Source organism: Taudactylus pleione, unplaced genomic scaffold (genome assembly GCF_031769625.1).
Source record: "Taudactylus pleione unplaced genomic scaffold, aTauple2 ptg000230l, whole genome shotgun sequence".
NCBI classification, from domain to species: Eukaryota; Metazoa; Chordata; class Amphibia; order Anura; family Myobatrachidae; genus Taudactylus; species Taudactylus pleione.
In genome coordinates, this window is record NW_028284632.1 from 4,595,425 (window position 1) to 4,620,085 (window position 24,661).

The 24,661-nt window shown below is 44.5% G+C and overlaps 1 protein-coding gene across 3 annotated transcripts in view; it reads right to left on the reverse strand.

Annotated features, from left to right (window-relative positions):
• The window catches only part of SLC5A9 (solute carrier family 5 member 9), a 65,333-nt gene that overhangs the window by 25,923 nt on the left and 14,749 nt on the right, over positions 1-24,661 (reverse strand). For all 3 annotated transcript variants that reach the window (XM_088479302.1, XM_088479303.1, XM_088479304.1), the window contains 5 exons: positions 13,743-13,847; positions 12,637-12,801; positions 10,025-10,130; positions 4,653-4,733; positions 835-1,040 (listed from right to left, as the gene is read on the reverse strand). In XM_088479302.1, the coding sequence (XP_088335428.1) occupies positions 835-1,040; positions 4,653-4,733; positions 10,025-10,130; positions 12,637-12,801; positions 13,743-13,847 (663 nt within the window). The remainder of the gene's footprint in view (positions 1-834; positions 1,041-4,652; positions 4,734-10,024; positions 10,131-12,636; positions 12,802-13,742; positions 13,848-24,661) is intronic.

A 24,661-nucleotide genomic window follows, 5' to 3' on the forward strand; every position in this document is an offset into this window, starting at 1 on the left:
CAGTTGCACACAGTTTTTGAAGGAACTCGGCAGGGAGGTTGTTCCAAACATCTTGGAGAACTAGCCACAGATCTTCTGGTGATGTAGGCTTGCTCATATCCTTCTGTCTCTTCATGTAATCCCAGACAGACTCGATGATGAGATCAGGGCTCAGTGAGGGCCATATCATCACTTTCAGGACTCCTTGTTCTTCTTTATTCTGAAGATAGTTCTTAATGACATTGGCTGTATGTTTGGGGTCGTTGTCCTGCTGCAGAATCTATTTGGAGCCAATCAGACGCCTCCCTGCTGGTATTGCATTATGGATAAGTACCTGCCTGTATTTCTCAGCATTGAGATCATCATTAATCCTGACCAAATCCCCAACTCCATTTGCTGAAATGCAGCCCCACACTTGCAAGGAACCTCTACCATGCTTCACGGTTGCCTGCAGGCACTCATTATTGTAACACTCTCCAGCCCTTCGACAAACAAACTGCCTTCTGTTACATCCAGATATTTCACATTTTAACTCATCAGTCCAGAGCGCCTGCTGCCATTTTTCTGCACCCTAGTTCCTATATTTTTGTGCATAGTTGAGTCGCGTGGCCTTGTTTCCACGTCGAAGGTATGGTTTTTTGGACGCAATTCTTCCATGAAGACCACTTCTGACCAGACTTCTCGGAACAGGAGATGGGTGTACCGGGGTCCCACTGGTTTCTGACAGTTCTGAGCTGAAAACATTGTTCTGAATTCACACATTAACAACGATTTATATTCAGCTCTTCAGAATGCAGAGATATCTGGAAAATCCTTAAGGAGATTGTGCTTGATTAAATAACAATGTCCACTCACCTGGTCAGTACACCAAACCCAGGTGGCCAACACCGTCAGACCAAATATAAGACCAGGCCAGGGTAGGTCCCCAGTGATGGGGTCTCGCATCATATGGAAGGCATCACTGCGGGGTAGATGGCATGTTGTGTTGGGCACGATTACTTTTGGAATGGCTTCCATATACTTCTGTTCCAGTCCTGAGTACCAGCCAATTTTGTCAAAAGCTGCAAGAATGAACTTAAAGGCTATTATCTACATCATATGCCAAACTGTGTCCTCAAGGCACATTAATGGTTCAAGTTTTAAAGGATAGCCATGATTGAGCACAGGTGAATTAATTAGTACCTCAGTTATGTTGATTTAGCCATGTGTGCTCAGCCATGGATATCCTTAAAACCTGTACTGTTAGGGTGCCTTCAGGGTCATGTTTGGGACCCCAGTCATATACCATTAATTACTAGTAATGATTGTTATGCCTTGCCTGCATTATTTTATGCATTCACCTACTTTCATTACTGTACTTCTCTAGTAACTAGAATCAAGAGAGGTTAGAAAATAAAATCTACAAGATCCCTAGTTAACAACATTGAATACACTTTGGTACAGTATGTCTTACATGTAAATTGTTTGTGGAATTTCCTCCTTAATTCCATGTACTTTATGCCATACCCCAGGTGAGCATCTAGCATTTTACTGTGTATGTACATTTCATTATTTGTCTTTGAAATGTATATTATACGAGTTCGATGTCGGCAGAGATGAATAGACGGCTACTGAGACTTAGGGGTAAATTTACTAACAATCGTGCCTGGCCCAGCCCAGCCCAGGCCTGGGGTGCTCAGGAGAGGAGGACCCTTTTAATTGGTGGGTCCCCACCTACCCTGAGATCCCCGGCCTGGGCTGACTAGTTTGGGGTGTTAATGCTTTGGCTGGGGGACCCGCTTACCGGAGCGAGGCAAGTATGATTTAGGTGCAAGGTGTGCGGTGTGGGGCCAACCTGGACCCGTGTGCACCGCACGACTTGCACCCATTAGAAATATACCTATGATGATGGGCCTATACATATATGTGTGGGCCTGGAGCTCTAGCTACATCTGTCCCATTGTTATTCTGGTCCTGAAGCTAAAGGGGCCCATACATCTAGCCACTGCCGCGGCAATTCCCCTGATGGTCGGGGAATCGGGGTTATTCAACATGTTATACAATCACAATTCTCCCATTCCGACCTGAAAATGGTTCTAATCGGCAAGTCGATTCGATGGCCGCTGATCTGCGGATCGGCACAATAGGGAATTGGGGCCTAAGATGTATTACACTTGCATGGATGAAAAATGGCCACAGCATTTATTGATTACATACATGGAGAAAAGAGTCAAATGTTTATAGCCACAAATGTTATACAAGTAACTCTGTATATAACTAAATGTAACCCTAATACACATAATCCCTTCAGAAATGACTTTATACATTTTTTTTTTATCACTACTAACTTCGCCAATTACATTAGCATGTCTATAATGGGTACAGGGTGCACATGGGCCCCTGAGTCAAAGGGGGCCTGGAATCCCACCATGCACCAAGGTCAAGGTCCAGCTGGGCAGCCATTGGTGCCATATTTCCATTGGTTTCTTTGGAAATATAACATCAACGCCATATTACTGAAGAAACAGACAGACATATGGTGCATGTGCAGAAGGTAGCGCAGATCCTTAAGCTGGCCACACATCTAAAGATTATCTGTCCAACCAGCCAACTAGTTGATTGGTTGGAATGAAAATCTGGTAAGGAATACAATCAGCAATTTGCTCCCAAAAGCTGGAAATTGGACCAAAACTGCTGTTTGTTAAATGTTTGATCTAAACTATTTATTCAAACTTGTCTAAACGACCATTTTCATCTGTTTTCTGGCATTTAGGAGCAAATTGCTGATCATCATTTACTCCTATACGTTACCAGATTTTCATTCCAACCAATCAACAAGTTAGCTGGTTGGATGTAAGTTGGTCTAGTGTGTGGCCAGCTTTACACTCTACCACGTCCGTGCTATCTTCTGCGCAGACGTCGAGGCCAAATCTTCTGGGGGATGGGCCTACGCAACAATTTGCACAGCGGCCCACTCATTTCTTAAAATGCCTGTGTCCAAGTATGTGGATGCCCAGTCTTTAATCACCACATGAACTGCCCCCAGCTGCCATTTGCTCGCTCCCCAGGTCAGCCACTTGTATAAACTCTTCTATAACTATCTCCCTTGGATCTGGCCCTTTGGGATACCTTTTCTCTACCACCGAACTCTCTTACCATTGACACACATGTAACCTGCTTTTTATACCCGAGTATAGTTGTGTTGCTGTGTGCCGTGTTTTCCTGGCAATGTGCATAGATTGGTGGCGGCATTTGCAGAAGTTAGAGCAAAAACGTGACATGTAATAAAGTGTGACCTGATGTGCCCTCGCTGTATTGATTCATTGAAGAGATTTATGAGGCTCAAGCAAGCATTTGTTGTGAGAAAAGCAGAGGCTTTGTATCAGTGGTAGGTTATAGGACTTTAATGTGACGTTTACACTTTTGCTTATTGTGCATCTTCAAATTGTTATGCTTGAAATTAAGGGGTCTATTTACTAAGCAGTGTTAGGAGACAGAGTGAAAAGTGATAAGTGATAAGGTGACAGCCAATCAGCTCCCAACTGTCATTTTTCAAACACAGCCTGTGAGATGACAGTTGGGAGCTGATTGGCTGGCACCTTGTCACTTTCTTATCACTTTTCACTCTGTCTCCTAATACTGCTTAGTAAATAGACCCCTAAATCTGGGCACAGCTTCATTTTGATGTGGTGTCTCCAAAGATTGGGAACCAGGCACGCACTCTGCAGTGTGCTGGGCTGATCACATAAATACACTAGTACAAAATCAGAGGGATTTGTGGTACATGTCTTGTGCCATTGCAAATGGCCTCTTTCCTATTTTAGAGTTAGGGTTAGCCTATGACTGAACAAAAATTGGGAACTTAGGCCCTCATTCAGAGCCGTACGCTCTGAGCAGAGCGCACGCTCTGAATGAGGGCCGCCCTCCATAAAAATGGAGCGTCCTCCTGGACGCTCGTATAGCTGTGGGTCACCATCCACAGCCTATACGAGCGTGCAGTTTGATGGCCGCGATGGTCGTGACCATCGAAACTACGAGCCGGAGCCTGCGGTTTAGGTTTTCAACCGCAAGCTCCGGAGTGATTTTGGCTCTATCAGAGCCAAAATCACTCCCACTGACATCACTAGTGATGTCAGTGGGCCGGCTTCTGACGGTAGGCGTTCCCTTAGGAACGCCCCCGTCAGGGAGGCACGCCCCCGGCACGCCCACCAAAGGGGGCGTGCTGTCAATCAACATCGACAGCACGCCCCCTTTGATCAGACACAACGAGCGAAGGAAAGTCCTTCGCTCGTCGCGTCTGGCGCATGCGCACGACGGAGCTCCCTCAGTCATGCGCATGCTCAGTGCGGAACATCGACCCACTTGCGAGCGGACAGCCGCTCGCGAGTGGGTCTGAATCAGGGCCTTACTGCTTACATACACAATAGAGGCCACCATTTTGTGTGCTGAGGCATTTGTAATGAAGTCTATTAAATCATTATGATAGTCTAGCATTATGGAGACACCAAAGATCTAATTCCGAAGTATCACTCGTTCAAAGTTAATTGCTTGTCTATATTCTTATTCTCAATGGCTTCTTCCTCTGTACGTCGACCTTCAGTGCATTTAGAATGGCAAAATTAAATGAATGCAATATTAAAAAAGTAAGTATGATATTTTGGGAGGCTAGGAGAGTAAGAAGATGGCATACTTACAAATGAACATGAGAATAAAGGCTCCGACCACCATGATGATGGTTTGCAGGGTGTCCGTATAGATCACGGCGGTTAGCCCACCTGTATAATACAAGGATATGGAACACTTTAGAAGATACACAGTTACAAGTATGCCCAATTGTCTTCCATGAATTCACCCTGTGCATGCATAGAAAATGGAGCATGGAACATGATCCATGCAGCGAGGTGGAACTGGCTTGTGATGTGATCTTACATCACAACTGTGGTATATACGGAATTGGACGTACCGTAAGCTATAAATACACTTTGTTAGATGTGTATGTGTAGCAAACCAGGCACATATATGCTACAAATGCAGATACATTTCCAGATGCATACACAGACCTCCCAACCATAATACCTAATAATAGTCTCATAATAACTAATAATAGTCCTGCTTTTCAGGCCCAGTGTCCTGCAAGGAAAATGGTTGGGAGAGCACTCTCTCTCATCACTCTCTGCATGTCATGTGCATACCATACACATTAGACGATCAGCAAACGTCGCGATGGTCGTCCCGATTTTCTTTGAACTCCCGGACAAACGATATATCGCCCATTTCATCATTAACTATATAATGTCAACATATCGCCTGGTCGTCTAGTAGAGCGCACACACTGCACGATTTGCGCAAAATCATTGGCAAGATCCTTAGATTGAGCAGCATGTAGTGGCGACCTGAAGACGCAACGGACGACGCCACGGGAGCACGCAATTTGTTGTTCCGATCTGTCGGAATCGGGCAAATCATTCAAAATATTGTCTAATGTGTATACAGCTTTAGGCGAGCGCAAAAATACACGATTCTTCCTCTCAAATATTGGGAGTTATGCATACAGCCCTGCTTATGGGCGTATACTGTACACAAATGATTTTATAAACGAATCTTTGGAACAATATAAACCAGATTACTCTATATCTAAAATGAAGACAGCGTGTTGCTGAGCCTGTCACATGCTATTCTGAACTTGGAGCTATATAGTCCCCATCATCCCATGATTTTCCAATTCCTTAAAAACCAGGTACATTCCTGGTGTGCTGGAAGTAGTTGAACACAGCCACTGTCTAATGCTATAGTCACGCCCCCCTTGTCCAATGACCACTCCCACTCTGATACACATACACTGCTCCGTCTCCCCAGCAACTACAGGAGGCCGCTTTCAGAATATTTTTCACTGCCACTTTAAATTCCCAATCTGCTTTTGACATTATAGTATAACATTATTTAGTTTATGTTTCCCAATAGTTTGTTTGTGAGCCCTAGGATGTGCTGCCAAGCAGAAAGCATAATGCTGGTAATTAGAACAACAAAGGTTTATGTGTCTAAGCAACTGCTGAGTTTAGTTGAAATTCCTAAAACTATGGACAAACAAAGAACTAGTCAAATTTCTAACACACTGGCTCGTACAAAGATGGTATATGTGTTTATTGCAAAACAAGAAGTCAGTTATCTGGTATGCTTCCCAGTTCCTAGTAAAGGGTTTTAATGGACCACTAAATAAATAATACACAGAGATTTGGGGCCCCATTTATCAATATACATAACCCCTTTAGTGAGTGCTAAAGGGGTTATGTCATAGTTTTCAATATTTAACAAACAGCGGTAATCTAAAATTACTGATGTATGTCACTGCATTGCTCTCACCATCTTTAGTACACACCAGCAGATGACTCAAACTATGAACAGACAAAATTACTTCAGGTACAGTTGTACTCACTGTTGCATGCACACTGGTATTGAAGCGGAGTGTTATTCTATACAGCTCACCTGCTGTGGAGTGTATGCTGCAAATATATAGTATTGTAGGGATGCTGGAACAGCTTTTTAAGCAGGTATTACTATTAACCAGGTTCAATGATTTAAGTAGTAGACTTCTGTCTTCCACTATACCACTCTTGTCAGTAAAGATAGGATTGCCCCTGCACATGCTCAGTGGTGATCACAACGGTATCTTGGGACATGGCATAAAGCCTTCCTGAAAAACAAGAAGACTGGAGTCTGTGCAGTAAAGTACTCCTCTTTCAACAAAGGGCCTTTTCCGAAAAAGCACTATTGTGCTTACCGGTACTCAGTTGCCCCCAGATGTTGTTCGTATGAACCAGTCTTAGCAAAACACATAGCAGATGTTTATAATAAAGACAAGTTCATGCAAACAGAATAGTTAAGACTAGGAGGTAGATTTGATAAGACCTATACAAATGGAAAAAATGGGCATGTTACCCGTAGCAACCAATCATAATACATCTCTTCTCGTCTAGACTAACAGAAAAATGAGATCTGAAATTCGATAGGCTGATATGGAAAATATTTCCAATTTTCATTTGTAGAAGTTAGTAGGTAATTCTACCCCTAGATCCCTGAGCCAAGACAAGGATAATAGCAGGAATGCAATCAAAGGAACAAGTAATGCAAACCGCAAGATTAGGTAAATAGAATCAGGATTGTACAGCCACAGAGGGAAGTATCTGTCTGGGCCCTGTGCCTACCAAAGAGGCATAACCATGAACCCCAAGATGGTATAGATAGGCCCCTTCAGGTTCTGCACAGGGCCAAGCATTTACAATGGATTGTGGTCATGCTTCCATGCACTTGGCCATGCCCCATGGTGCTGGGGCCTGAATGATCCCTTGTTGGCCCTATATGGTGAGGGCAGGCGGCAGACTAGAATAATCAAGACAAACTGAAATTAGTACACGTGCCAAACAAGGAATAGTCACAAAAAGCAGAGGTCAGGGCAGGCGACAGGCACAAATGGTTAAAACAAGCAAAGTCAAACAACAAGCATACTTCCAACTGATACAGAGTACAATGTCTAAAGGGGAGCTCTATCAAAACTTGGAAAGAAATAAAGTGGAGAGAGATAAAGTACCAACCAATCAGCTCCTAATTATCATTTTACAGACTGGGTTTGGAAAATGACAGGAGCTGATTGGTTGGTCCTTGATCTCTCTACAAGCTTTGATACATCTCCCCCTTTAACTCTCTCCACTGTATCTCTCTCCAAACTTTGATGAAACTCCCCTATGTGAGCTTATAATAAGTCAATGATTCAGACAGCCTTATGAACCAATAGCAACCAATCCCAGCAGCAGATCAATCAGGGCTCTCAGCACTGATAATAAGGCTAAGGAAGCATCTGCTAAGCTATGCAATGTCATAACAACAAGTACAGTAAACACAGTAGTAGAAACAGCATCCAAGCCTCTGAGAGGTGGTCCTTGAAGCTTCACAGAGCTAATAGTATTTTAGAATATTTCCCAACTGTACTGATTTAGGCAGGACAAGGCTGATTTGAGGGGACTATCATCCCAATCCAAGAACTGGTAGGAATAAGTGCCCCCTCAATGCTGTGTATAACAGTAATTGGGGCACATTAGAGGTAATTATGGATAGGGCCAGTCTAGGTCTTCAGAAGCCCGATACAGGGGGCAGAGCTGTAACTAGACTTTTTGATGCCCTGTGCCAGAAAAAGCATTGGCGCCCCCTCATTTTTCAAAGGGACATAATGCACCAAAAAAAGGCCCATGGCTTCATGTGGAAGGGCCAGGGAAGAAATAGGGGAGGCCAGGAGTTGCTGGGGATGAAATAAGAGGATGCTACAAGCAAGAATGATAATAAACAGAAATTTGACAGGCAAAAACAGCGCCCCCTGACCTGTGGTGCCCTGTGCGATGGCACCAGCCGCACTACCCTAGCTACGGCCCTGACAGGGGGATAGCTTAAGCTATCCTCCTGTATCCGGCACACACACACTCTTCCCACTTATTTATTGATAAAGGGCTCGTTCTCCTGTGAGATATTTGGCAAGGAGAAGGAGTGTCACCAGGAGTGTTACTTGGAACACCCTAAAGAAACCTTGATGAGAATTCTTAAGCAGCTCTTGTAGGGCACGCCCACATATTATTTTTCTTATGCACTGGGTGAAACCTTCCCAATTACTGTGTCCACCTGGAATGGGATTGGAAAAGAAACATTTCTATGATTATTACAGCTTGCTTCTGTGTGAGTATGGTATGCTATCTTCTACCCTATATAGAGGTGTAAGACTCAATCATCACCAATCATTTATTCCTGATCTGCATACACTTTGGATGGATACACTACTGGTTTACAGACGTACTGTACCATTAGAGTTATTTTCTTCTGTTCTTTCGTGCAATGGCGATAGAGTACAATTCTGTATCAGGCCCATAGTCCCAATAATACCGTACAATGCAAACTGGCATCACCATCCCTGGAACTTGGCTGTCGATAAAATCCAGGGTGTGTAGACCAGCGTTTCACAACTCATTCCTCAGGGAGCACTAGCAGTGCATGGTTTTCATTTGTCCTAGCAGGTGCACAGGTGTATTCATTACTCACTGACACATTTTAAAAGATCCACAGGTGAAAGTAATTATTTCACTTGTGATTCTGTGAAGAGACCTGGAAAACATGCACTGTTAGTGTTCCCTGAGGAATGAGTTTGGGAAACACTGGTCTAGACTATGACCATAACCCAGAGTTACCCAAACTCGGTCCTCAAGGCACCCTAACAGTCCAGATTTGAAGGATAGCTATGCTTGACCACAGGTGATTTAGGCCCTCATTCAGAGCCATACGCTCTGAGCAGAGCGCACGCTCTGAATGAGGGCCGGTCTCCATGAAAATGGAGCGTCCTCCTGGACGCTCGTATAGCTGTGGGTCACCACCCACAGGCTATACGAGCGTGCAGTTTGATGGCCGCGATGGTCGTGACCATCGCGACCATCAAAACTGCGAGCCGGAGCCTGCGGTTGAGGTTTTCAACCGCAAGCTCCGGAGTGATTTTGGCTCTATCAGAGCCAAAATCGCTCCCACTGACATCACTAGTGATGTCAGTGGGCCGGCTTTTGACGGGAGGCGTTCCCGTGGGAACGCCCCCGTCAGGGAGGCACGCCCCCGGCACGCCTACCAAAGGGGGCGTGCTGTCAATCAACATTGACAGCACGCCCCCTTTGATCGGACACAACGAGCAAAGGACTTTCCTTTGCTCGTCGCGTCTGGCGCATGCGCACGACGGAGCTCCCTCCGTCGTGCCCATGCTCAGTCCAGAACATCGACCCACTTGCGAGCGGACAGCCGCTCGCGAGTGGGTCTGAACCAGGCCCTTAATTAGTACCTCAGTCAATTTGACTTAACCACCTGTGCTCAACCATGGATATCTCTAAAACCTGAACTGTTGTGTTGGGGTGCCTTGAGGACCACGTTTAGGAACCTCTGCCATAACCCATGCTATTTGGCACTTAGCTCGGAGGTCCATGTACAAAGTTTATCCCACCTTCCATCCTGTACTACTGACATAACCTATATACAATATAATGATAGTTACCGGCAACAGTGTAAATTGCTGTGACAAACAGTAATAAAACTGTAGACAGGTATATGTTCCAACCCAGTGCGACCTCGATAAACAGAGCTCCAGAGTAAATGTCTGTCTGAAACAGAAGATAAAGATATAAATAAATAAAATTATAGAATTAATCCATTAGACGAATATTATGAAATTCATTTGCAGATGATATACTTGCTGTAGGAAATGCATACTTTCGTTTCCATAACTAAAGAATCAATAAGTACTGTATATTCAGGGGACAGAGACAATATATAGGGAAAAATCTTAAAAAGCCTAATAGGGCTAATATAGTGGCAGCTAATATAATAATAGTCAGGTCACATTGATCATTACCTATTCCTTGTTCATCTGTAGCCTTTAGTTTAAAGTCGTGTACCATGTAGTAAATGTATGATGAACAAGTCTAAAGTTCACTTAAATGCACCCCAGGCTGTGGATTGAATTTAGCTCTACAATACAATTGTCAGCTTCACTATTCCTCCTGTGATTGGTTGTCTCAGCTGCAGTCAGTTTAGAGACAGCCAATTGCCATATAATGAGGAAATGGGGGAGGAGCTGACAATATTTTGTAGTGGGTGTCTAACCATTTTTACTATTGTGTTACTGATCACTATTCACTGGCCAGCTTTAATGATGCTAGCCCAAGTTCAAACATGCACGGTATTAGCTCATTGTATAAATTAGCTCATACAGATTTGAGATTCTCTAATCTCTTGCAGTGCACCAAGACACTCATCCTCGTAATGTTACACTTTAGTAATGCTGGGTACACGCTATCCATGGGACAGCAGGATACATCGCGCCGTCCGTACACACTGCGCAATGCAGTGGACGACGGCGCGATGTGTAGTTCTATGCTGCATGCTACACAGCAGATGGGATGATGCGATGAACACCCCGTGGGCATGCACGATCGGGGGTAAACATTATGTGATCCGCACAATATATATTGTTCTGATCCGCAATGGACAGATACTGTATATCGTGCAAGGGATCGCGTAGTGTATAACCTGTGCTCTCTTCACACTAAACCGTCGATTCCGGGGGAATTTTACGGACAAATGTAATAGCCTCTGGGTTGCCGAAAGTGCCAATGTTTCTGCCATTTAGCTGCAAAATTTAAAGATGCATTTCTTCTTTAAAGCCAAAACCAGGTTGGTTATATAGGCAAATCAGTATATTACATAGAATGAGCAAACAGTTTGCCCCTGATTCTGGGTTGGATGCAAAAGCACCGCAGCAGCCTACTAACTAATTTATGCTAATGCGAGTATCCGCCCATATACACTGATTACCCGTGGATTTGGGAGGCCGTTTCGCGGCAGCCGCTGGTGCCATTAGTATCTGAGCTTTCACCCACACCATGCTGGGTGCAATAGATCCATCAGAAATAAGCGTCCCACCTCTGTCCGCATGCTGCAAGCGAGCAAAGAAGTCGGTCTACATGCCCATGACACTTCCAAGAGACCGATCAGTGGTCGCCCACCAGCTGCCACCCAGAAACGTAAATTTCACTTATAACGTGGTAAATAGGTGGATTAATCTGTCCACTCTTTCAGTCTCCGTCCCTGAGCGCATTTACTTTCCACGGTGCATGCGCATATATCCGTGAGATCCATCCGCATTTGGACTTGACTCCGACTCAGAATAACGCGCTTTGTTTCATTCATGTGACCTACATTACCAGCGTATCTTTAATTACAATTTTAATATATTCAAGTATGTATGTAAAACAAGCTCAATCAAAGTTAGGGCCTGATTCAGATGTGGACACAAAGCCGATATTTACGCAGTTAAGCGATTATCAGCCAACTATGATTGTGTCTTAGCCGCAATGTGCACGCGCAGCGTTCGAATTATGATCAAACGTGACTACGGTTGTAGTGAGAATTTACTGTATTCACAAGTGATTGACAGACAGAGGCTGATTTGTGGGAAGTAACAGGGAGTGGTGACAATAACTCGGGACAATCTTCACAGCTTGTATCTGCCTACATCTTTGATCCCATCCGTAGAAAACATGGCGCCAGCATCTCAGTTCCAGCGGCCATTCTGCGTGACCATAGGATTACTCATATGGTTGATTATCGAAGGATCTGTGACCACCGCTGCGTATTTCCTACCCTCCCGATTCGGCTGGGATCCTCCCCAAAATCCCCCCGGAAAGCCAAGCAAGCCTCCCGGTAGCGTCATTTTGGCCCCGCCCCCTGCTTCACAATGCCTGTAATATCGGCATTGTGTAGCGGGGGCGGGGCCAAAATGACATCACGCCCACAAATAGTCATCTGTCCGGCCACGCCCTCTTGTGCCGGTCACGCGCTCCCCCTGCTGATCTGGCTGCTCCCTCTTGGAAGGGGCAACCAGAAAGTCGGCAACCATGATTTGTATGCACTTGCTTGGATCTGCGAAGCTGCCAGTTGGCGTCCCAATACATTTCCATGCATGCATGAGCATATTTACGCACAGCAGTTGTGTATGGGATCAATGCTGCGATTGCTGTAGCCTCCACATCTGCAACAGGCCCTTAGATAAGATAATCGTTATATGCAGCTGCCCTCACCAGCCTTGCTGCTCTAGACCATACGCACCGAAATTTTGGTGAAGATGTAGAGGATGAGGGAAAGCACCGACATGTAGATGCGAATCCTGTGGCCACCAAAACGTTTTTGCAAATATTCCGGCATAGTGACCACCCCCGAGGCGATGTAAACTGGCACAAAAATCCATCCAAGAGCGACCAGCACCCAGGAAGCCTTAGACAAAATAGTACTATGGTTAGAGAAAAATAAATAAGTCACTAGAACCAACTACACCTCAATGGCCACCTTCCTGATACAACTAAATAGGAACATGGGGACAGTGTCTAACAGCAGACTAGTGAACAATCAGATGAGTGAAACGTTTAAAAACTTTAGGATCAATTTATTTAATTTGAATTAGTTTAAAAATAATATATATTGACCTTGTTCTTCTAGAAAATCATGAAAAGCTTTGCACAACTTCTCTGTATCTTAAGTCATGTTTTAGTCAATTTATCAGAAACATGTCTCAAGTAGATTTGGTTGTCTGCGCCATTGTAGGCACCAGTAAATGGCCAATTGCTGGAGGGATGGAGCAGACAGATGCATCTTGGAGAATGTTTTGCTGTCATGAGACAGCTTAGCTGGATGTCAGAAATCTACAACAGAGTATAAAGCCAGGTAACTTTTTTAGTAACGGGAGCATTGGACTAAAACATTTGTTGATTGATTCAAATAAAAGAAAAAAAAGTGACTGATGTCAATAGTTCAATATCATTATAGCAAAAAGTTTCAATAGAATCTTCTTGACATTTGGAGTTCGGAAATGATGAAGCAGTGGAAGAATTCTGTAGGAACGTACCCTCAAGCTGTTTACATTGCACAAAACATTTATTGATGTAAAATGTTTTAGAAACAATGGCGGAACTACTTGGGATGTGAGGCTATAGGGTCTGGAGGGGAGCTCCTACTTTACTGAGCATGCATAGGGCCTGTTGTAGGTACAGTGAACTCCGTTTGGCCTTTATCCTCATTGTACATGCACAGTAGAGCAGAGCAGGCACCTTTGTATGATAGACCAGAACTTCTGAGCCACCCCCAAATAGAGCCCAGCAATACATGTTACACCTCAGAGAAGTAATATATGTGTTTTACACTGATCAATATTATCTTACATTCCATTCAAAGCCTCCGACTGCCAAACCTCCAGCTGCTCCCGATCCTGCCATGCCAACAAATAGGCCGCTGCCGACATTGCTGGACATTAGAGAGGCTCCAATCTGTGGGAAAGGAAATTATATAAAAAATGTCAGGGCTCGTGATGTGGTGGTAAAGAAATATACAGCCATGTGGTTTCTAAAGGAAACTAACGTTATCAGAGTTTTGACTGCGTTTGCCTTATGTATCAAGCTCCGGAAGGCAGAACTTTCCGAAGCTTGTACCTGATAAGCAACGCCATCTATAGGATCTTATTGGAAGAGCGGTCCTTTGCAGTCTTAATTGCAAATCTAAATGCATACAGGAATAATAAATGCATCTATGCATGCACTAAATGGCGGGATGTATCGCATTCAAAATCCTGTCCAAAGTACCAACCAATCAGCTCCTAACTGTCATTTTTCAAACACAGCCTTTAAAATGACAGAAGCTGATTGGTTGGTACTTTATCTCTCTGAGCTTTGATAATACCCCCAACCTTAGTTCCTTTTTAAACATTAGCTCATTGCTGCTTTTTACTCAATTGATTATTAATATTAATGTCAATTATTAACCATGCAACACCAACAGTACCATTTCTGAGTTATACTGTTACCAGACTTGATGGCTGAGAACTATTTGTAGTGAACTAGACTTGCCCCTTGCTTAGTGCATGTTCCTCTATGTGGTCCTGTCACTTTTACATTCAGGTGGCACAGCAAATTCCTTTCTTTTCACTATACGCTATAGGTGTCAAGCTGCATCCAAAAAGGTTAACTTAATGTTTTACTAACAAAATAATAATCTGACACTTCCTTTTAATGGAAGATATACTACAAGGCGCATTTGGTTTGTTTATATGGGTATCCGTATTAGAAAGGGTGTTGGATAAAAATTTTACAATTAAGTTCAGACACAAATATAAAATAAAATTACTAATTAAAATCAATAATGAATTAATAAGAATAGTTAACAGCAGCAACACTAATAACAGTAATAGTTTCAGTCTAAGGGATCAAGTAGTAATCAGTCAATCAGAAGCGTTTGCGGATCTCCATCATCGGCATATCTTGGATGAGCACCCACAAGTGATACGCCTACTGACAGCTGCAAAAGTGCCTTTGTTGTTGGCTGCATGGGAAACATTTGCAAGAATATGCCCTTACTGTACTCATTGTACTTTACTGTACTCGGAATACGCCCTTACTGTACTCATTGTACTTTACTGTACTCGGCCACTGTGCTGTACTCGGAATATGCCCTTACTGTATTTGGCCACTGTAAAGTACTGTACATGGAATATGCCCTTAAGTTTTCTAAAAAATATTTGCCAGTTAAGGGGTTAATAATAAGATTTATTTCAAAACTATTATCTGCTGGATTTAAAAGGTGAGCAGCACCTAACAAAACGGCTGCCTCCGCTGTACGTAGGTAACACGTACAATTTTACCAGGTAACCCTAAGTCTTCCAGACAAAAGTATTGCCCTAACTTTGTACCTCTGTGAAACGCGTACTTTTGTCACAAAAATCTTCTGATATCACCATAACTACTCATCTCTAAATTTTACAGAGCTTTAAGGGTGGCCACTACAAGGCCATGAAACTAATAAATATTAGAAGTAATATATATTTACATTCTTGGGGGGGATTTCCTCTATTTTAATTTTTTTCTGGTAACTGTAAACACAGGACTATGAGTAAGAATAAAGATTGAGTATTATGTGAGGTACACTGTCCCGTTCAACGACCAAGCAACCGATTTGTTAAGCACTTACCAATCGGCATCTCAATATGTCTGACCAAACATCACAACAGGGTACGCAATTAAATTTGGCCTTCCAGTTGTGATGTCAGTGTCGGCGGTTCCTGCGGCCAGCATAATGGGTCGGTCGTTTGCCCGTACACACCGACACATGCGCACAGTATATCTGCAAGCAGGGCTAGCGCTTCCACTAGGCAAGCTTAGGCAGCTTCCTAGGGGCGTCGGCCACTAGAGGGTGCCCTGCCCTCCGATCACCCCACCCATTTGCCGGGTGCCCGCTGAGGGGACGGAGCTCACTCCTGAGCTCAGTCTTCCGGGTCCCGCAGTGCACTATGGGAGTGACGTCATGACGTCACTCCCATAGTTCCGAGGAGCAGGCACCGGGGACGGACGGCAGCAGGCACTGTAGCGGGGTTTAAGGTAAGTGTTGTTTTTTTTAATGTGTGTGTGTGTATGTGTGTGCGCAGGGGGGCTTACTACTGGGGGCATTACTGTGGCCGCACTACAGGGGCCTTACTACTGGGGGCACTATTTGGAGCACTACAACTGGGGGCACTTCAAGGTGCATTACTACTGGGGCACTGCAGGGAGCATTGCTACTGGGGGCACTACCAGGGCATTACAACTGGGGGCACTACAGGGGGCACTACTACAGAGGGCATTACATTTAGGGGCATTATTACTGATGGGGGCACTGCGGAAGGGGCACCATTATAGTGGGCATTTAGTGTTTTAGAGGAACTACTACTGTAGGCATTGTGTAAGACCTAAGTTAGGGGGGCCCCTTAAAAATGTTGCTATGGGGCCAAAAAAGTTCTAGTTACGCCCATGATACTGTGGGGTAAATTTACTAAAGGTCGATTTGCAGCATGATTTGAGGAGTGATTTAGCACTGCTCAAATCGCATGCAGTGAAAAACGTTTTTTCACTGTATTTACTATTAGTCGATTTGTTTTGCGATTTGCAAAACAAATTCGATTTGAGTCGGTTTTGAAGAGTGATTTGCTGTTCGATTTGTCAAGTTCATGTTCAAATCGAACGGCAAATCAGCCTTCAAATCCCCGACACAACGAACTGCTTCATGCTTTCACTTTCAGCATGAGCAGTTCGTTGTCACACAGATACATGCAGACATCAGTGAGATGCCTGCATGCATCTGGCTGGAAAAAGTGTCTAAATAGTTAAATTTAAAAAAAATAAAACGTGAGGTCACCCCCTAAATTAGAACCAGCCCCGGACTACTGAAACACAGTTCTGGTTGACTAAGTACAGGGAAAAAATGACTAGGGTCTCACTGTACTTAGTACAACCAGCACAGGGCTATGGGAAGCAGAGCTGGTTCTGGATTTACAGGGAAAAATTTGCGTAGGGTCTCCCTGTAAGATCCAGAACCAGCCCTGGACCCTTTCTAATGGCGGACTGATGCCACAGCCAGGGGAGCCCTATCACTGGGCCCCCCAGCCACAGCATCAGCCTTGACCGTTAGTCAGCCCAGGCCAGGGATCCCTGGGGAGTTGGAGACCCCTTCAAAAAAAAAGGGGTCTCCCTCTCCAGGGCACCCCTAGACTGGGCTGATAGCCCGGGGCTATCCCTGCCACTCCTGGGTGGTGGGTTGATTGTGACAGTGTGGTGTAAAAAGAGATATAAATAAACATTGTCTTTCCAGTAGAACTGCAGGTCCCAGCAAGCCTCCCCTGCATGCTGGTACTTGGAGAACCACAAGTACCAGCATGCGGGGCATTAAGGGCCCACTGGGACTTCTAGTTCACCTGTAAAGAAATGTTCCAAGAAACACACACACACCTTACAAAGTATAACTTTAATACATACATACACACACAATACTCACCTATCTTACCTCCAGTGGTCCCCTTCTCCAGTAGGCATCAATGTTTTAAAATAATAAAACGATAAAACCGGACCCTCGCATTAAGGAGTAATCAGTCTATCCAGACTGATTACTCCTTCCCAAATGAATCGCAGAGACGCGGCTTCATCCTTTGAAGCTCAGTGTCTGTGCGTTCATTGGCTGAAAGAGGTCAGGCCCTGCCTCTCAGCCAATGAACGGCTCCTCCATTGTACTCAATGGTGGCAGCCGCAGGGTTATTAAAGTTTATCCTGCGGCTCCCACCATTGACTTCAATGGAGTGAGTTGTACATTGACTGAGAGGTGGGGCCTGACCTCTCTCAGCCAATGAACGCACGGACACGGAGCTTCAAATGATGAAGCCGCATCTGTGCGCTTCATTCGGGAAGGAGTAATCAGTCTGGTTAGACTGATTACTCCTTAATGAGCATGCAGAAGTTTTGCCTAGGGTGCCTAGAAATCTAGCACCGGCCCTGCCTGCAAGATATATTGCATCTGCCATGCTGCACACCCAGCACAATATGGCCCGTATTCAATTTGAGGCGAAAAGTCCGGATCCGCGATACTTTTTCGCCGATGACGTCATTTTCGGCTGTTTTGCTTTTACCCCGTATTCAATTTGAAAGACTTTCCGCCTAGGCGGAAAGTAAATGCAATGTACCAGGCGAAAAAGTTTCGCCTATGAATAGCAGGCGGAAAAAAGTGCAGAATTGGGGTTTTGGGGTGCAACATTGCGGGAACCCCCCTGAAGCCTTCAGACAGCCCCCCAAAGGTAAACTGTGTCAAAATAAATAATAATAAAAAAAAAAAACTTTAGGACACCCCAAAAAATGACTTTGAAAGGGGGGCGGAAAAAAAAAGTTGGGATACAAAGTTAAAAACTAGCGAACTTGACTCTGGGGGGGTCCCCAAGTATGCCCCAAGTGTTTTTTTCATTGCAGGTGCTTGCGGCAGGTGGATTTTTCATGATTTTTCCAACTTCACTTTAGCAACTTTTAAATATGCTGACCCCCATTTTCAAGTACCCCAAATTTGCTGGGATAAGTTATTTTCTGGAAAAAATACTCCAGAATACTATTCTGCACCATGTAGAGTATAACGCAATTTAGCAGCTATTGAGCCCGTTTAAAAAGACCTTCAGCAAGCCAAATCAGGGGGGTACCATAGTGAACCCCCATGTCAGAGCATCTTTTGGGGGGTGTCAGGCTGATTTCCCCATTTCTGACAGTACTTTTCGCCTGTTTAAGTTTCGCCGGGTCCTGTTTTCGCGATACTTTTCCGCCTGCAAAACAGGCGAAGTAGGCGAAAAGTCCGGGCCGCAAAAAAGTATCACGGCTCGGCTCAAATCGAATACGGCTCTATATCTGTGAATGATGTTGTGTATACATTAGAGATGTGTGTTGACTCTTGTGTTTTGGTTTTTGATCTGAATTCATTTTCTGTTTTGGTTTTGCAAAACCGCCCTCAAGTGTTTTTGTTTTGGATCTGGATTTTTGAAAAAAATAAATAGATAAAAAGTTTTTAAAACAGCTAAAATCATGTAATTTATGCAATTCAAACCCCGCAATTCAGATTTAAAATTTGAATTCCGAACCACAAAAAGATCAGAACCACAACTCGGATTTACCCGGTTCTCCTCAGGAGATCAGAACCACAACTCAGATTTACTCGGTCTCATGAAATTTGGGTGGATTCGGATGTTTGGAGAAACGAACCGCACATAGGACCTTGTTCAGACCCGCTCACAAGCGCCTATGCGCTCGCAAGCGGGTCGATGGTGAGGCCCTGCTCACGCGCAGCAGCCACAGTGCGCTAGCTCCGAAGCGAGTGACAAATTCACTCACTCTGGGGCTCGCTACAAATGGGGCGGCTGTCGATGTTGATCGACAGCTCGCCCCGTTTTGTAGGCAGGGAGGGGGGGGTGGCCGGACAAACTGAGGCGTTCCTGAAGGAATGCCTGCTGTTTGTAGGCGTCCCTACTGACATCAGCAGTGATGTCAGTAGGTAGCTTCCTGCTCTGTTAGAGCAGGAAGCTACCTGGGGCTTGCGCAGACGAGAACCGACCCCAGGGGTCTCGTCCCAAGCCCCGATGGTCTCAACCATAGCGACCATCACCTGGTCATCCACAGCTTAGTGAGCGGCCAGGAGGCCGGATTTTAAAGAGGAAGCGGCCGCCCTCATTCAGAGCGGCTCGCTCTGAATGAGGGCCATAATGCACTGAATGAGATCTCGTACAGTGTATATCCAGCATAACCATTGCTGCATGTGATCTAACTATAAATCTGTTGACTGGGCCCTACACAATTTTTCCAAAGGTTTACGAATGTAGGTTAACACTGCAGGAGGTTGCTTCACAAAATAATAGACATTGCTGAGATATTGGCAGATCCATGTACTTACAACGTAAAAGTATTACAGCAATAACAGATGGTGCCAAATACACTACAGTAACTAGGTTGGGAGTAAACCAGAATACAGCTGTAACCATAACAAATAATCATTTGATTACCATGTGTAAACGTTTAATAAGTACCACACAATACATTTTATTCCCATCCAGATGTCCTCTTATTTAACTGTGATACAGTAGATCAAAGGTTCCCAAACCCATTACAGACCACTTTTTAAGGATATCATGCTTGTGCACAGTTAACATAATTAGTACCTCAGTCAATTATCTGTTGATGTGTGTGCTATTTGCGCTGGTATGCAGAGCTAGTAGTATATACCAGTGGGTTTTCCAGATACCCTAGACAGCTCAGGATGTAACCAGAAGTTTGGTTTATTGTGTAGTAGTATGTTTGTCCAGCCGTACTCACAGTTACATACACACTGGGCCTCATTCAGAGGCGGTCGGAGGATGCAAGAGGTTGTTCAGAAACTGGGCGGCCACTTGCATCCTGACCGCCCGCCTCTGTTTCGGTCGTTAGGCTGTGGGTTAACACCCACAGCTCTAACGACTGCTCGGGTGATCTCTGACCATCGCGACCATCGGGGCTTACGACGAGACCCTAGGGTAGGGTCTCCCTTGTTGTAAGCCCCAGAGAGCTTCTGGCTCTGTCTGAGCCGGAAGCTCTCCACTGACATCACTAGTGATGTCAGTGGGGCCTCCCCCAAACGGCAGGCGTTACCATAGGAATGCCCCCGTTTGGGCTGCCACCACCCCCCGGCCCGCCTTCCAAACGGGGCGAGCTGTCAATCAACATCGACAGCTCGCCCCCTTTGGATCGAGACCTGCTACGACCGGTGCTGTTGGTCGTAGGGGGTCTCACGTATGCGCACGCCGGCGCCGTCGTTCGCATGCTCTTTGGGTGGCCATCAACCCGGTCCGAGCGCATCGGCGCTAACGACCGGGTCTGAATGACCCCCACAGTATCTTGGATGGAGCTTGAGTAAAGCATACAGAGCACCAGCGGGTGATGCATGTGGGTTGCTGGTAAGAGTATATACTTGAGGTATTTTACAGGGTCTCTCACATCCAGGTTCCACTGTGATGCTCTAACACAGTAACAAGATGACACCGCACATGCTCACCAACCTTTACCAAACGGCGACCATCTTGGTAAAGGTAGATGCTTCCCTAAAGGAGCATCATGGAGGTAGCACAGTAGCACCCTATATTTCAACATAAGCATGGTTTCGCTAAAGCTGGAAATTACACCCTTGTTCAGCGGGGCTCTGCAGTGACAGGTTCATGGCACATTGCACATTGCACCTCACACCTGGATCTCTCCCTCCAGCATCTCCTGTGCCGCTTAGGTAAAAAATTGCCAAGTATAAATTAGACTCATGTTGGGCTATTACATATCACCTCTAAAACCTTAGCAGATGAAGCTCCCATTGTTATGCTATGGGCCCTACACAGCAATACCTAATTTGGTGAAATAACAGTAATAAAATAGTCCTGCATCATGATGTGCTCTTACAGTTCCCTTCTGTCTCACGTGGTGGGCTGGGAGTTGAGAGAAAGAGGAGAAGTAATCACCGGCCAGGCGCTATCCTGCCCAAACCTAGGTACTAGAGTTTAAATAACAAAGCATGCCAGGAGAGGGAGCATTGGCATGAATCAGGTCAATGAAGAACGGGTACAGTCGAGGAACGAGAGATAAAGTGGAGAGAGATAAAGTAATAGCCAATCAGCATCTAACTGTCACTTTAGAGGCTGTGGGCGGTATCCAATCAGCAGCGCTAAAAGTAGCGTTGCTAATTGATTGTCGAATGGCTATCCAATTAGCCCCAAAGTGCCGCCCGACGCCGGCACTTATCGTGGATGGATTTTTTTCGGTACTTGACGTGTCTTGAAAAATTATCCACGAAAAGTGCCTTTTTTCACTGCCCAATGACGAAAACACATATATACTGTATGTGACCTTATCACAGATTCTTTGGTTTTTCGAATGATAAAACCTATTATTTCATCCGAAATAATAGGATATGGGAAAAAAAAACATTGGCGAAAAATGGGGATAAGTTTAGAAAAATCCCAGTTTTTCGCCGGTCGTGGCTAATTGGATACACCTCTGTCTTTGAAAAAAATACAGTTAGAGGCTGGTTGGTTGGTACTTTTATCTCTATCCAGTTTACTTCTCTTCAAGCTTTGATAAATCTCCCCTCATAGCTTGGAGATAAGGGATACTACTCATTGTCATTTTATAGGCTGTGATATAAAAATGACAGTAGCTTGGTACTTTCTCTCTCTACCCTTTTTCTCGCTCCAAGATTTGATAATTCTCCCCCTGAGAGTGATTATAGAGTAGAGAACTGCTAAAGATTGGGCAGAGAAAAGATGGTGTTATTATGGAGAAGATTTGGGCACTCAGCTTTCTGTTTAAAAACTAGGGATGTGCGCCGATCCCGTGTTTTAGTTTTGGATCTGGATCTGGATCTGCCCTGGTTTTGGCTCTGGATTGGTTTTGCCAAAACCTCACCTCCGTGTTTTGTTTCCGTGTTTTGGTTTTGGATCTGGATTTTTCTTAAAAAAAAACAAAAACAAAACAAAAACAGCTAAAAAAAAAAAAATCACATAAAATTGGCCTTTTTTGTTCCTACAGTATAATAACCTCAATAACATTTATTTCCACTCGTTTCCAGTCAATTTTGACCACCTCACAATATTGATTTTTTTCATCTAGTTAAAGGGCCAAAAGGTTGCATCCAGCTTGCTGGCTCAAAACTGATTGATATAATTATTAAGAGAGTTGAGGACTGTGCAAAGATGATGGTTGGGATACCCTTGAGGATTGAAGAATTGATAGTTGATAGTTGGTGCAGCACCTGGCTGTAAAATTGATAATAAATAAATTAAAAAAACAATTCATTGGTGCAGCCTTGGGCTGAATAATTAATAATAATTTAAAAAGTAAAAAAAAAAAAAAAAAAATTGGGTCCAGCCCCTGGCTGAATAATTAATAAAAATAAATTCACTGGTGCAGCCCCTGGCTATAAAATGAATTTAAAAACAAATCATTGGTTCCTAAATCAACCATAACATTAATTTAAAATGTCAGGCAGCAATGCCCCAACCAGCACATAATAGAAAGGAAAAAGGTGCGAGATGGAATAGTCCTTGGGCCCTCCCACCCACCCTTATGTTGTTAACAAAACAGGACATTCACAGTTTAACAAACCAATCATTTCAGCGAAAAGGACTGCCAATTGTGGCTGAAATTACTGGTTTTTTTGGACCCCCATAAAACAAGCTGCCAATGTGCATTGGACATGGAAATGAAAATGATCCCATACACAAACTGGCTTTACATTACAAGTTGTCCTCATCCTCGTCATCCCCATCAGTGTGTACATCCTCTTCTTCACACAATATTAATTTGTCGCCGATGGAATCCACCATAGGTAATCTGTAATTTTTTGATGTAAGTGTTGGTAGAGGTCTTCATCGTGGAATTTGCAATTCATTTTAATGAACATCTTTTCCACATTTTGAGGAAGTAACCTTCTACGCCGATCACTTGCAAGGTTGCCAGCTGCACTGAAAACTTTCGGAGTACACACTGGAGGGTAGGCAACTTACAGTAAGTAATGCAAAGCCATTTTGTGTATGGGACTCCAAATTGCCTCTTTTCCCTGCCAGACTGAAAGGGACTGTCTGACATGCCTATTAGGATGTGATCACACATAGTCATGGTAGACATGTCACTAGTAGGCAGTTCTCTCAGGCCTGACCAGATGTAATTTTTTGGTGAACGATCTGCATGACCAGCAGGCATTCTCTAAGGAAAGAAAATAAGTTATGGTATAACATACCTTTGTTAACTCTCTTTCTTTGAGGTCCATGGGGTCCACAGCCATTACGTTGGGGTATGAATCCCGGTCACCAAACAGTTAACACAAATGAGCTCTCTGCTCCCAGGATGCACCAGGGTTCCTCCTCATATACCCCACCCCCTGCCTCAGGTAGCCAGTTTGTTACCAAGCTCAAGCAGGCAGAGACAAACAAAGGGTAAGAAAGAAGAAACCCATACTCATGAGTCCAGACTCTCAAGAGAAGAAAATTACAGAAACCTCCCCCAGAACTACAGGTGCGTCTGGGTGGGTGTCCTGTGGATCCCATGGACCTTGAAGAAAAAGAGTTAACAAAGGTATGTTATACCATAACTTATTTTCTTCTTCGGGGTCCATAGCCATTATGCCAAAGCACTAAACCTACGGGCGGGGACGCTCCTGACTCTCAGAAGAGAGGAGAACCCTACGCCCGAAGGAAGCATCCTGAGAGGCAAAAGTGTCAAAGGCATAAAATTTGACAAATGTGTGGATGGAAGAACATGTGGCTGCCCTGCAGAACTATTCAGCAGAGGCGTCCCAGCAAGCCGCCCATGAAGGCCCCACTGACCGTGCGGATGTACCTTTACTGAGTCTGGCAGCACCAGACTAGTCTGTGTGTATACCTGAGAAATTGTCATATGAATCCATCTGACCAGCGTCTGCTTATCGGCTGGCCAGCCTTATGACTGTCATACAGTACAAAAAGGGAAACCTACTTCCTTATGCTGTTGGCGTGATCCACATAAATATGTAGTGCATGGCCAACATCCAAGGAAGCCTCACCTACCGAGAGGCTTGTAGTCAAAGCTGGGACCACAATCTCTTCATTCATATGGAACCAGAATACTACTCTTGGAAGGTATTCCGCCCTAGTACGAAGTACCACTCTCTCCCGATGACTTATTAAAATGGGGAAGCGGGAAGAAAGTGCAGCTAGATCAGAGACCCTACGGGCCAAAGCGATAGCCGAGAGAAACGATCTTCGCTG